Source organism: Lepidochelys kempii, chromosome 1 (genome assembly GCF_965140265.1).
Source record: "Lepidochelys kempii isolate rLepKem1 chromosome 1, rLepKem1.hap2, whole genome shotgun sequence".
Classification (NCBI taxonomy): domain Eukaryota; kingdom Metazoa; phylum Chordata; order Testudines; family Cheloniidae; genus Lepidochelys; species Lepidochelys kempii.
Genome location: NC_133256.1, coordinates 21,835,251 through 21,848,908, shown reverse-complemented (window position 1 = coordinate 21,848,908; position 13,658 = coordinate 21,835,251). Strand labels below are relative to the sequence as shown.

The 13,658-nt window shown below is 41.4% G+C and overlaps 1 protein-coding gene across 5 annotated transcripts; it reads right to left on the bottom strand.

Annotated features, from left to right (window-relative positions):
* Nucleotides 1–1,111: 1,111 nt before the first annotated feature.
* Nucleotides 1,112–13,004, bottom strand: PRSS23 (serine protease 23). 5 transcript variants are annotated; one of them, XM_073336651.1, is made up of 4 exons: nt 12,581–13,004; nt 8,095–8,331; nt 6,172–6,330; nt 1,112–4,468 (listed from the first exon to the last, which is right to left on the bottom strand). In XM_073336651.1, the coding sequence occupies exon 4, from the start codon at nt 4,453–4,455 to the stop codon at nt 3,337–3,339; it is 1,119 nt and encodes a 372-aa protein (XP_073192752.1). In that variant the 5' UTR covers nt 4,456–4,468; nt 6,172–6,330; nt 8,095–8,331; nt 12,581–13,004; the 3' UTR covers nt 1,112–3,336. The 5 variants fall into 5 exon arrangements, with proteins under 5 accessions (XP_073192752.1, XP_073192756.1, XP_073192746.1 ...); XM_073336655.1 differs by lacking the exons at nt 6,172–6,330; nt 8,095–8,331 and adding an exon at nt 10,472–10,524; XM_073336645.1 differs by lacking the exon at nt 8,095–8,331.
* Nucleotides 13,005–13,658: the final 654 nt, after the last annotated feature.

The following is a 13,658-nucleotide window of genomic DNA, read 5'->3' as shown; positions in this document are numbered from 1 at the left end:
GAATGTGCTTTAATGGGAAGTAAGCATGTGCTTATGTGTTTCAAAGAATCAGGGACTAAATTCTCAAAATTGCACATCTAAAAACAAGATTCAGTGCATGCACCATATTTTCACTCAATGACCCCTGTTCTCCTCTCACTGTAACTATTGTTGTCAAAGGTGTTATTTCCAATTTACACCAACGTAAGAGTAGGAAAATCGGGTCCATTATATTCTTTGTCATGAGACTATATCCTGCACTTGCAGGAGATGACCGGTTTCAGACTAACAGCCGTGTTAATCTGTATTCGCAAAAAGAAAAGGAGTACTTGTGGCACCTTAGAGACTAACCAATTTATTTGAGCATGAGCTTTCGTGAGCTACAGCTCACTTCATCGGATGCATACTGTGGAAAGTGTAGAAGATCTTTTTATATACACACAAAGCATGAAAAAATACCTCCTCCCACCCCACTCTCCTGCGGCTAATAGCTTATCTAAAGTGATCACTCTCCTTACAATGTGTATGATAATCAAGTTGGGCCATTTCCAGCACAAATCCAGGTTTTCTCAGGGGTGTGTGTGTGTGTGTGAGAAAACCTGGATTTGTGCTGGAAATAACCCAACTTGATTATCATACACATTGTAAGGAGAGTGATCACTTTAGATAAGCTATTAGCAGCAGGAGAGTGGGGTGGGAGGAGGTATTTTTTCATGCTTTGTGTGTATATAAAAAGATCTTCTACACTTTCCACAGTATGCATCCGATGAAGTGAGCTGTAGCTCACGAAAGCTTATGCTCAAATAAATTGGTTAGTCTCTAAGGTGCCACAAGTACTCCTTTTCTTTTTGCAGGAGATGGAATCATTGGGCCACATTCCTCCCTTTACTGCAGTGGAGTTACATTAAGAATGAGTTTGACTATGTGTTGTAATAGGTCATTTTCATCTCTAAGGTGATCCTATGACTCTTGATTTGGAAATGCAACCATCACATGCAGGCGAGCATTTCCAGAGGCCTTTCAGTAGGGTTAAATAATCATCTCTACTGAAATACATTTGATTATCTGCAATGACTGTGGAGGAAAGAAAGAAAGCTGAAAGGAAATAAATGAAGAAACAGCATCGAGGATGTTGATACAACTGTGCTTGTATTTGAATGCCTTTACAAATAAGTAACAGCTAAAAGAGATTGAAGTTACAAACCCAGGTATGGTACAAGTACAAGTACAAGAGTGTCTGCACTGAAATTCCATTACTTTTCTTTATTCACTGTGATACATTCAAACAGAAGTGCTCCAGCTAACAGCCACAAAATAAAGTAAATCTAGAATAAAAAAGGCAGAAGAAGTCTGTCAAATACATATGGTGATTATTCATATTTTTAAAGCATTAGTAACTGTACGTATCTGAGTGCAAACACCCAGCAAGGAAGGGTTCCACAGTCTTGAACACTGCACCTGCTATCAAAAACATCTTTAGGCTGCTCTAGCAAAAATGGCTTTCAGAAAGCCTCTAGAAAGATAAAGCACCATCAGGAGTGTGTTTTCCCACACCACAAAAATTAGTAAAGTGAAAGAAAAATAAGGCTTAACTGAATTACAATTCTCCTATAAAGCTCAGGAACAAAGCCTACCTAGACTCAATCTTGCTCAGCTCAGCCATTTTGCCAGACAGCGCTGCACTTTGCAGTAATATCTCTGCAATGCATAAGTCAACGAGCTTCAGAAATTAGCGGGAGATGCATGGATGGAATGGAGACTAGAATTTGAAACAGTGTCCACCTTCCTATTTAAAGAGTGGTGACAGCCTGCCATGACACCAGCCTAGCAATGTTACTGAAATACAGTGGTGAAATCCATCTGAGAAATATATGTAGAAAGTTCTTTGTTTTACCAACTTTGTTTGCTGCACAACAGTATTTGGCTGGGTTTTCTCAACTCATAAAAAGGTAGTTTTTGTTGGAATTATGATTTTGCTACAGTAAAATTACAGGCATCAATGTCTACAAGAGACACTGGTGCATCATTTTATCCATATTTCAGACTACGTCCTACAATTTGGCTCTTTCAACTAGCTCTATTACAGCTGCAGAACTGGTGAGTTGTGCGTGTCAAGAACTGCTCATGACTTGCAATTCTGAAAAAAAACTGCCCCAAATGCTGTAAGAAAAAATAAGAAGTCAAGATCTGGGTTAAGGTACACTGTCAAAGTGGGATGGCAGAGAGACACATAGAAATCTAGTTAACAAATCTTTTCTTTCTTTCTTATCCATCTGTGGGAAGAAGGGCACAGATTCAAGGGATGGAAGGAAAAATGCAGAAACAACTACATCATCCTCTCTCCTTCTATTTATTTTAAGGCCTTACAACTTAGGAAGCCAAGAAAACTAAGGATGGTGGTTCTCCCCTCCCAAAGGGCTTGCATTGCTGGAGGGGATGCTGACGGCTAGAAATTTTCCATGATTAAAGATCTAGATAAGTCACAAAAGGAAACAACTCTCTTCCCCCTATACACCTTCTATACAATATATGTATAAGGACCCTGTCATGTTAACAATTGTGGCCCAAATGCTAAAAATTTAATCCCATGCACAACTCTACTTAAGTGAGCAGAACTCAATAGCACCGCTTGCGTGACTCAAATTCCATGCATGCCTGGCTTTGCATGATTATGGCCTAGATGTTTAAAAAGTATTTTCTTACCTATGTTACTCATAAAGCCTCAAATCACTCAAAAGTTAAAACTGGAAAAATCACATCTATTTATTTACCCTTTATGTTATTTGCATGACATTCATCTTCAACAATGTAAGCCTAAAGAAGTCTCTCTTGCACTCTGGTTCTCATGTACTAGCACAATACTGCAACATTTAGGTGGCAAACACTGCAGGTGGGGGGTTGTTGTTAAACACCCCTTTTTACCTCCAATATCATGGAAATATTTTTGTTTAAAATTTCAGATGAAAACATTTCCATCAATCCTGTGTTTAGGGTACAAACAAAGCCGGTGTGAGGTACCCGACAGCATTCCTTTCATACAACTCTTTGGAAACCCTTCAGATTTTGCATTGTCTACCAACCCCCAAGTTAATCTTAAACTGCTAGAACTGCAAAGTCAGCAATTCCACCTGAGCTCTCCTCTCCCAGCAGTTATTCTTCCTCCTCAAATTAACATTTTCTAACTGCAATTATGTCACACAATCACTTTCCAAAGAACAAGGTGGCCTGCTTGTAATTTTATAAATTATGTCCAGGTATCTCAAAGTAGAATCACACACATTCGTAATGATAGGAGTTTGGCTTTTCCTTGGATAAGTAATTAAGGCTATGAAGTGCTTTCTGGAAGATTCATTGTCTTTATCCATCCCTACAGTCAAGATAGTTGCCTTTGATCCAGTAACAGATCTGTGCATATTTGAGGGGTGTAATGCGAACAGCCACATTGAAATCCTGTGGGGAACCATTCATGTCCACCCACTGATGCCCTGAAAATATCCCAATAATTTTACGCTCCCACTTCTGATGCTGTCTCTTCCACATCCTCACATACACCCCAGAGCCGCTCGCCCCTGGCTGGGCATCACACTGCTGATATAAGAGGTCAAACGTTTCATCTTTGACATCACAGAAACGGTAAACCAGATTTCCCGGACGATCATTGTCATAGCCAGAGAAGTGAATCCTCCCTCCAGGCAACTGTCTAGCTGGTGGGCTCACACCTATCTTCATAAATTTTCTTTTGTGCGGCTTCTTGAGCTCCAACAGGGCATAGTCATAATCCATGCCGATATCATTGGCATTTCCTTTGATCCATCCTTTAGGGACGTGTGTCCGTTTCACCCGGATCCACTGGAATTTCATTTTTTCAGGCATTGTTGAGCTCGTGATATTAGCCCCTTTGCTACCATCTTTCATTTTAGCCCTCAGGAAGCCCACCCTCAGTTTCTGGGCTCCTTTGACGTAACTTTTGCCATCGTGGATGCAGTGAGCTGCGGTAAGGACGTGCTTTTCTGCCACCAGCGTCCCTGTACAACCTGTGGACAACTTCACCGAAGTGGAGAAAGGGTAATTCAACAAGAAGTCCTTGCCAAAAATGCTAAACCTGCTGTCGTAGCCATAAATCTGCCTCTTTGTTCGAGATCTGCTTTGTGACCCATCACCGCCACGGCTGATAATGTAAATGCCTACTTCAGTTTCAACAAGACTACCATTGGCATACAAGGTCTCATAGGACAGGTAGTCCTTCACTTCTTCATACGTCGGCAGCGGGGAGCGCTTGTGGCACTCTAGGCCACAAGAGGATACCACCTCCAGTTTGGTTTCTGCATCAAATTGTGGTTTGTCTAGATTAAGGGTAGATTGTGGCAGGATTACTGGCACTTTGTAAGATGGCCAGGTTGGTTTCCAGCGGGAATTGGATGGTAGAACATCCTTAACAGTGCACAGGAAGAGGATCAAAGTTGGCACACCTGCCATGCTGAACACCAATCTGGGGAAAGAAAAGAATCCTCTGGTTATTAAAGCAAACATTCATTCACCATTGCAAAGCAATAGTTTGCTAGCCAAACAAAATGCCTGGCATTGTTCTGAAATTTTATCCCTACTTAAGGGTAAATCTTGATCCTATTGAAGTCAGTGCACAGGATCAGGCGATTCGTAACTGGGGGAAGGAAAAGTTCTGTATAATACATCGTAGCTCATTTAAAGTTTGCACTTGACCTTGGGATTATTTATGTGGTCTACTGCCAGTCCTGAGATATCAACTGATTGTCTTTCTGTTCTTAGCAAACTGGTAGCATTGTAGGTATAGTACAGTTTTATGTCAGGCAGCCTACATCACGCAGCCCGCAGGCTCCACTTCATAAGCCCCCTAAGAAGAGTTCCCTGCTCCCAACCAGTAATTTTAATGGTCCCAATTGTTTCAAATTCTTCTTTTACTGGATATTAGGCTGACTGCTAGGTCAATGCAGACATTGTAACAAACCCCTCAGGCTGACACTTTCAAATTTGGGTGCCAAGAGCGGGAATCTAAATCTAAATTTGGCTGCACAGTTGTAAATAGGTAGCCTCCTGGTTCTCCAGAGGTACTGAGCACCAGCATCTCCCATTGACATCAGTGGGAACTGCAGGTACTCAGCATCTTTAGAGGAGCAGAACAAAATGCCAGGCTATTAGTATATACCTACATTCAGAGGCTACAATGAATTGACTTATAATCTATTGTTTATATTACAGTAACCCCTAGAGGCCCTCACTGAGACCAGGACCCCACAGTGCCAGGCACTGTACAAACAAGCAGTAAATAGAGGGCTCCTGCTCCAAGGGGCTTATAATCTTGGTTAACAATTAATCAAATGGATGAAGTAAATACACAGGTGGCATGTTTCTGTAGCATTGGTATATTAGAGGCTTGCTTCCCCTGCAGTTTAAGACAGAGGAGGGTTTCTAGTCTATTTAACATACTTTACCCCTTAGGCTTGCATGGAGAAGGTCTGGCTATTATGTGAGGGTAGCTAATGAAGAAAAGATTATAGGTACTGAAGGAACTTTCAGCTAACATATTGATTTATTCCACAGTAAATCAAATTAATTAGAAATGCAAACCAACCCTCTGACAGCGCAGAGGGACTGTAAATGTGTTTATGAACCACAGGCAGAGTGTCTCAAGCAGCAGAGAACAAAGAAAATGTGTAACTGAAGTTTATTTGAAAATTAGCCATACAGCTGAATCACTGCAGGAGCCATAGTGCTCGGTGGGAGAAGACAGGCAGGACTTCTCTTGAACAAGGATTATACAAACAAAACATCACAATTATATTGAGCTTATGTATATTGAAACCCTGCTGGTTACACTGATAATGGCTTCATGATCATTCCTGAAATGCTTCAAGTGAATAAACTACAACAAACAGTTGCAGAAGATGTCTACGAACTAAAAAGAAAATAACTCTCCCCAACTCTTTACAAAACAGTTCTCTGTTCCTAAGGTGTACTGGGGAGCCCTTCGGGAACCATGGTCTGGCAGAGAATACAGGTGTCTGATTCAAATATTACTTCTGGATAATTTTACAGTCAGCATCATTTGTAGTAATCAATGCTAAGACAAAGGTAGGCAAAACGCATCTTTCAGAATGAACATGATATATTAAGGAAGAGTCAATATGGCTTTTGTAAAGGGAAATCATGCCTCACCAATTTATTAGAATTCTTTGAAGGGGTCAACAAGCATGTGGACAAGGGTGTTCCAGTTGATATTATGTATTTGGACTTTCAGAAAGTCCCTCACCAAAGGCTCTTAAGCAAAGTAAGAAGTCATGGGATAAGAGGGAGGGTCTTCTCATGGATCAGTAACTGGTTAAAAGATAGAAACAAAGAGTAAGAATAAATGGTCAGTTTTTACAATGCAGAGAGGTAAATAACGGGTTCCCCCAAAGATCTGTGTAGGGACCAGTGCTATTCAACATATTCATAAATGATCTGGAAAAGGGGGTAAACAGAGAGGTGGCAAAGTTTGCAGACAATACAAAATTACTCAAGACAGTTACAGCCAAAGCTGAGTGTGAAGAATTACAAAAGGACCTCACTAAACTCCGTGACTAGGCAATAAAATGGCAGATGAAAGTCAATGTTGGCAAGTGCAAAGTAATGCCCATTGGAAAACATAAAATCCCAACTATATTACAAAATGACAAGGTCTAAATTAGCTGTTACCACTCAAGAAAGAGCTCTAGGAGTCACTGTGGATAGATCTTCGAAAACATTTGCTCAATGTGCAAAGGCAGTCAAAAAAGCTAACAGAAAGTTAGAAGCTATTAGGCCAGGGACAGATATTAAGACAGTAAATCTCATAATTCCACTACATGAATCCATGGTGTGCCCACACCTTGAATACTGAGTACTGTTCTGGTTGCCCCATCTCAACTATATATATTAGAATTGGAAAAGGTTGAGAAAAGGGCAACAAAAATTATTAGGGGGATGGAACAACTTCCATGTGAGGAGAGATTAAAAAGACTGGGACTGTTCAGTTTAGAAAAGAGACAACTCAGAGGAGATATGATTGAGGTCTATAAAATCGTGAATGGTGTGGAAAAAGTGACTAGGGAAGTGTTATTTACCCCTTCACATAACACAAGAACCAGGGGCCACCCAATGAAACTAAGAGGCAGCAAGTTTAAAACAAACATAAGGAAGTACTTCTTCACACAACCCACAGTAAACCTGTGGGGTTCATTTCCAGAGAATGTTGCGAAAGCCAAAAGTATAACTGTGTTCAAAAAAGAATTAGATAAGTTCATTGAGGAAAGGTCCATCAATGGCTATTAGGCAAAATGGTCAGGGACACAACTAAACCTCTGAGTGGCAGAAGCTGGGACTGGACAACAGGGAATGGACCACTTAATAATTGCCCTGTTCTGTTCATTCCCCCTGAAGTATACGGCACTGGCCACTGTCGGAAGACAGGATACTGGGCTAGACTGACCATTGGTCTGACCTAGCATGGGCTTCTTACATTCAGGACATAAGCTGCGTTTCACAGCAAATTAGATTTCTGCCACACCACTAAAAAAGCAGATAAAACGTGTAGATTATGGACTTGGTGAATGGGGGCTGAACACAGTGCCCCAGTTCCTAGCCCCAGAAATGGTTATATGATTTTCAGAAATAACTAGTGATTTTGGGTGTCTCGATTTTTGAATGCCAAACAACAGACACCTTAAAGGTGCCTGATTTTCAGAAAGCGTTGAGCTCCCACCCTTTGAAGGGTGCGGGATCATTAGTCACTTCTGGAACATCTGGAAAATCTTAGCCAGCCTTGAAAATCAATAATAATCACAAAATCAGAGACCTCATAAGACTGGGAAATGGCTGCTCATTTATTCAGCTAGAAATGTTGACTTCTCATGCTCCCTTTCCTGCCTTGCATCCTGAACTTACACACATTCATGATTTAGACAGCAAAGTGTTGGATTAATATTGGAAACCAGCTGGGTCTTGCTAAATCTACCGATTTAGACAGCTGCAAATTGGCAGAAAGATGGCATAGTGAGCACTGGTTGCATAAATAGTGAGAGGAAAAGTACAGAATAACAAACTAACAAAAACAAATCTTACCATTCCAGCTCTGTAAACCATATGTTCTCGCATTAGTCAGCTGAGAACTAACCTTACTTGTGATAGGGAGGACCATATATGGGAACCATTAGGAGTATAGATGTGATAGGGAGGACCATATGTGGGAACCATGAGTATAGATGTCATTCTGGCTAGGTAGTTCACAAGGTAACGTATTCCATTACTGGAACTGCACAGTAACAGGCTTCATTTTGGTCCTCTGTCTTTCCCAGAGTTCTAGAGCAACATGAAGATCATCCCTTAAGACATATGACGTTTCAGACATATACATCAGATCCCTTTTTAATTAATTTGTCACATAAAGCCACTCCTGGTGACACGACTGCCACTCACCCTTAGCTGGTTTATTTAGGAGTGGGCAGGAGGGGAAGAATGAAACTGTTTCATGCAGTGGTTTTCAACCTTTTTTCATTTGCAGCCCCCTAAAAAATTTCAAATGGAGTTACAGAATCCTTTGGAAATTTAGACATAGTCTGTGGGCTCCTAGGGTCTGCGGACCACAGGTTGAAAACCACTGCTGTAGACCATCATTTGCCCAAAGCTGAAAGTTTCCCCTTCTCTGTGTAAATGTAGTTTCAGCCAGCAGAGGGTAGCCTTCCAATGAGGAGAATAAGAAGATGAGTGTGTTGGAACTGTACATGTGCCCAGAAAACGTTTCAAAAGAATGAATCACATCTGTGCCTACTATGAACTTTTTTAAAGCGGGCTTTACAGCAATTAATGCATTTGTGTAAAGCTTCCTGTAACTTTTCCCTGTCTTTAGTGCTGCCTGATCCCATTGTGAGTTTTTTGGATGTAAAGGCCGTTTCATCAGCTACTATTCTGTTATCTCAATTCTTATCGAAACCTAAATAAGGCACTAGAGAAAAAAAATTAAAAGCTTCGGTGTCAGATTAGTAGCCAAAACTGATTACAGAGTGGGACATTTGTTTCAGTCTGTGTAATGTATCCAGATAATAAATTACTATTGTTTCACTGTTAAAACCTAAGAAACTCAGGTAGGCATATATCTATACAAGCTTATTCTGATGTACAGTATGTAGAACAAATTTTGTACAATTTATCACGGGATGCAAACCACTGCATGTCATTTCTTTCCATATGGGGGAATCATCTCAAAAAGTTATCTGAGGGAAACGTGAGTTTATTTTTGAAAGCGAGTGGATGTTCCCTAATTCTGAAACCAAAATTAGGCACCATGCCAAATTTATTCCAAGGGAACCTAGTATTTACCCCTTCATTTCTAGTTTTAAAGAAAATAAATAGTAGGCAGGACATTTCTGTGCCATATTACCCTTGAACTAGATTCAAATAATGATGATTTTGCAAGTCTTGCTCAAAGATGTCAGAAAACAAGATAAAATGGAAAAGAAATGAAGCACATTTCCACTGATTATTGTAACATATTTTTAGTTCATTGGTGAGAATACTGTTCAGCAATGTACAACTGTTTATACTTTAGAAACTATTGTTCTGTTTTATTGAATTCTCAGAGAGACAATGCAGGTGATGTAATATCTTTTACTGGACCAACTTCTGTTGGTGGAAGGGACAAGCTTTCAAGTTCTTTCTCAGGTCTGGAGAAGGTAACCAGAGTGTCCAATAAAAGACATTACCTCACCTACCTTGTCTCTTTCTTATCCTGGGACCAACATGGCTACAATAACACTTTCGTGAATTATGTCAGAAGCGCTGAACACTCTTTTACTCAATACAAAATATTGCTCTGCTATGCAGGATAGGAACCTCCAGAAAGTGTTTTGTACATGGTCAGGTGTGATAATGGCATTACAATTGCTTTGGGAATGGAAACACTGACAGCTACTCTGGGGCTCCCCATGCTACTAGAACGCTTGCAGACACATTTTCCTGTCTGCAACAGACAGTCATGCCTTAAGAAAATGCTGGTGAAAGAGAACTGCCTTGTTCGGAGTGTACATGAATCATCTTCTAATAAGCAAGTACATTTTTGAAAGAGTTCAGCATTCAGGGGTGGTACTCGTAATAGACTGTAAAATGAAAATAAATCCTGGAATGTACAGTGTGAAATCCTATGACCAGACTAGTCTCCACTACATTTTGAAATGAAGAAAGTTTTTCCATAGGGCTGTGACAAAAAAACCAACCAAAACCTACCTCAATCCAAATGACAGAAATGAACCAAATTACTGTTACAACTGTGCCAAAATACCTCAGCTGCTTTTCTGAGTCATGAAACTTGTTAAAACACAGAACTAACCGAGCATCAGTTTAAGAGCTACCAAAGCTCTCAGTGCAATTAAAACATAACACATATACATTAGTCTGTCAGTGACACTGAACAGTGAGGCCAGTGGCTGAGTAAAGTTTCACTCACTCTGTCCCTTCTCCACTAGTTTGAAGATTATAAGAAGAGATGTGCTGGAAAACCTGAAACAGATTTCAATACTATCAAATCAGAGGTATCTGCCAACATATACAGTAGACACAGAGGGCATTTTGGCACATGTACTAGAGTGACACAAAAAAAGAAATAGAACCATATTTATATTTTTACCAATTAGTTCAATTTCTTTAGAAGATTTTTCTGGCTGCCTCCCCACCCACCCCCATCCATTTTTTCCCCTTGCTATAAAATAGTTTTGGTTTTCATTACACAGGACCACAGATCATGGACCATTCTCTAAATTAGCAAATTGTAAGTGATGATACACATGGTCACTGATATCAACCAACCTGAGCCATACACACTGTAATGTAATGTGACAGGAGTTACTGTAGTTGCCCAAACACTGTTCCCTATGGCAGTGGTTCTCAACCAGGGATAGATGTACCCGTGGGGGTACACAGAGGTCTTCCAGGGGGCACATCAGCTCATCTAAATATTTGCTTAGTTTTACAACAGGCTACATAAAGAGCACTAGCCAATCAGTTCAAACTAAAAGTTCATACAATGCTCTATATACTATACACTGAAATGAGAGTACATTATTTATATTCTAGTTGATTTATTTTATAATTATATGGCAAAAATAAGAAAGTAAGCAACTTTTCAGTACTAGTGTGCTATGTATTTTTATGTCTGATTTTGTAAGCAAATAGTTTTTAAGTGAGGTGAAATCTGGGGGTGCGCAAGACAAATCAGACTCCTGCAAAAGGTACAGTACTCTGGAAAGGTTGAGAGCCACTGCCCTATGGGACATTGCAAAGCAGATCTCCACTTGAGCTATCTATCACCCACCCTAGGAACAAGACTGAATGTCCCCAATTGTAGCAATAGCCTAAAATACAGGTAATTTAATATCTTTCTTTAACAAAAATGGATTATCAATAGACCTGCAGCCATTCAGTGCAGAGCTCAGCACCACAACTCCTTACCTAGGAGAACTTGCTCCAGCTGCTGGCTATTGTGAATGTCTCCTGGGTGTCACCCAGTGTGAAATAAAGCAAACATGATTTTTATCAGCTATTTTCTCATAAGATGCTCTGCCAGTCCCTGTTTGTACTTCAAAATGATGTAATTTGCACAGTGTCAGTTCTACTAGGCATGTTTTTTCTTCTATTTAAAAATTAACAACTATTGATGAATGATTATAGCTTGAAAAAGAAGTGTTTGCATCCAACAAATGCCGATACTATAGTTTCAGGAGTTAGGTGATTTCAGTTCACAATCAGAATCCAAGAAGAAACATTATTCTACTTTTTGTTTGCTAGATATATTTTCTGGGGGGAGGAAGGTTGGCCAGGGTGTGTTCACATTCATGTAGCTAAGAGTTAAACATTAATTTCCACCCAGAGAAATTGCCTTATGCTTCCTAAAAATGTGTGAACGAAACTGAAGGCAGGCAAACTCATGGAGGAAAGACAGCGGTCATGAAATAATTCTCTGGATTCTATTTAATTTATTGGCTAGTTTCTTTCTGATAGCTAATGCCAAAGATTTCATTTCCTAAATAAATAAATAAACTGCACAGGGCCAAAGGTCCCAAGACTATCTCTCAATTAGGAAATGTGATATTGACTTTGGATTCCACAACTTCTAGCCTGAAATGACTTTTCTACTTTGTCCGTATCAACTATGTCTGATGATTAGATCTCGGTAAGATTTTGTACTTGTATCTTTCTCAGCACAAAAACTATTTTAACCGAATAAAGAGACAGCTAGTAATACTTTTAACACATCTTATCTAGGCAGCTTGGTTATCCTCATCCCAATACCCTTTGTCCACCCCCTGGCTAATACTGATCCATGGATCAGTGATTTGCTGAAGGAATTTGTTTGGTTTTTTTTTTTTTTTTTTTTTGGTAGCAGACTGTTTACAGCTTGCAAAAGTTATAGACCCAACGACTCCCCCTTAAAAAAAGTCAGCATCCCAAGCCCCAGAAAGAATTGTCTCCTTTTGTGCAGAGCATATGCCAGCCAGGTCTATTTACACTTGCACTCCCTTCTAAAACCATAATGTCCAGGATCGCTTTACGTACTTACCACCTCCTCACATGCAAGGCTCAGTCACGGTTTACAGCTAAGTGCCCTTCTGAGCAAGATCAGGCAGGTGAAGGGTCTGGTCCCATAACTCCAGGCTGCTCTGCTGCCTTCTGATGGAATCTCTCGCTGACTCAGACCTGCCTCCTCCTATCACCCCCTCAGTGAAATGCTCAGGTTGCTACACACACGTTGGGGTTTCCATTTGCATTTCCCTTGCGATGCCCAGTGCACAGCTCCCCTGCATTGGCTAGAAAGCTTCCAAGGGGAGCGGGAAGGGGATGGGGGGGGGGCTGGAAGAGGCAGCTCAGTCCTCCTTGCAGGTGTCACCCTCGAGCCCTCCGGCTCCCGCTGCTGCTACCAAAACTTTCCTGCAAAGAGCAACTGGCGCCTCCGCAGCGCAGGCGCCATGAGACCCAACCCACCCGCACTCCGGATTGCTGGAGCTAGCAGGAGGCTGGCCTGGTGCTGCAGATCCACTGCCCTTCCCCCCGCGCAGCACCCCCACTCCGGGCCCACCGCCCCCTCCCCTTCTGTGCGCACTCGCGGCACAAAGAGGAGCCAGCGGCCGCCTCTCCGCCTCCCTGCACCCTTACGCCTTACCGTGGGGAGAATTGCAAAGGCGCAAGGTGTGGCCCCCCCGTTTCCAAGCGGGGATTTGTGTGGCAAAGATCCTCTGCCCACCCCCCCTCCAAAAATCCTCGGGGCTGCCTGCAGTTCCTTTCCAGCCCCAGGGAACGGCCAGTGCCTAATCTGCTTCGCGTTATTTTCCTGCGCTGGTTTCGCCGTTTGAAAACTGGCTCACAAAGCCCTTGGAGCTCAGTGCGGGCGGGTTTACAAGGTGCCACCTACCCCACCCATGGTGGCGTTAATACTGAGCTTGTCACTGCCCTGGGTGAAGACGCAGAGCTTTGACTGACACCTAAAAAGGCAGGGATCCTTCCCTGAGAACTTTATGATCTTAATCAGATGCATAAAATAGACGGGGAAACAGCTGACTCCCCCTAACTACCGCACTCTGGGAATTTCACACCATACTGTAGCCCACTGAATTCTGCAGTTATGGCCTAAAGCACAACTT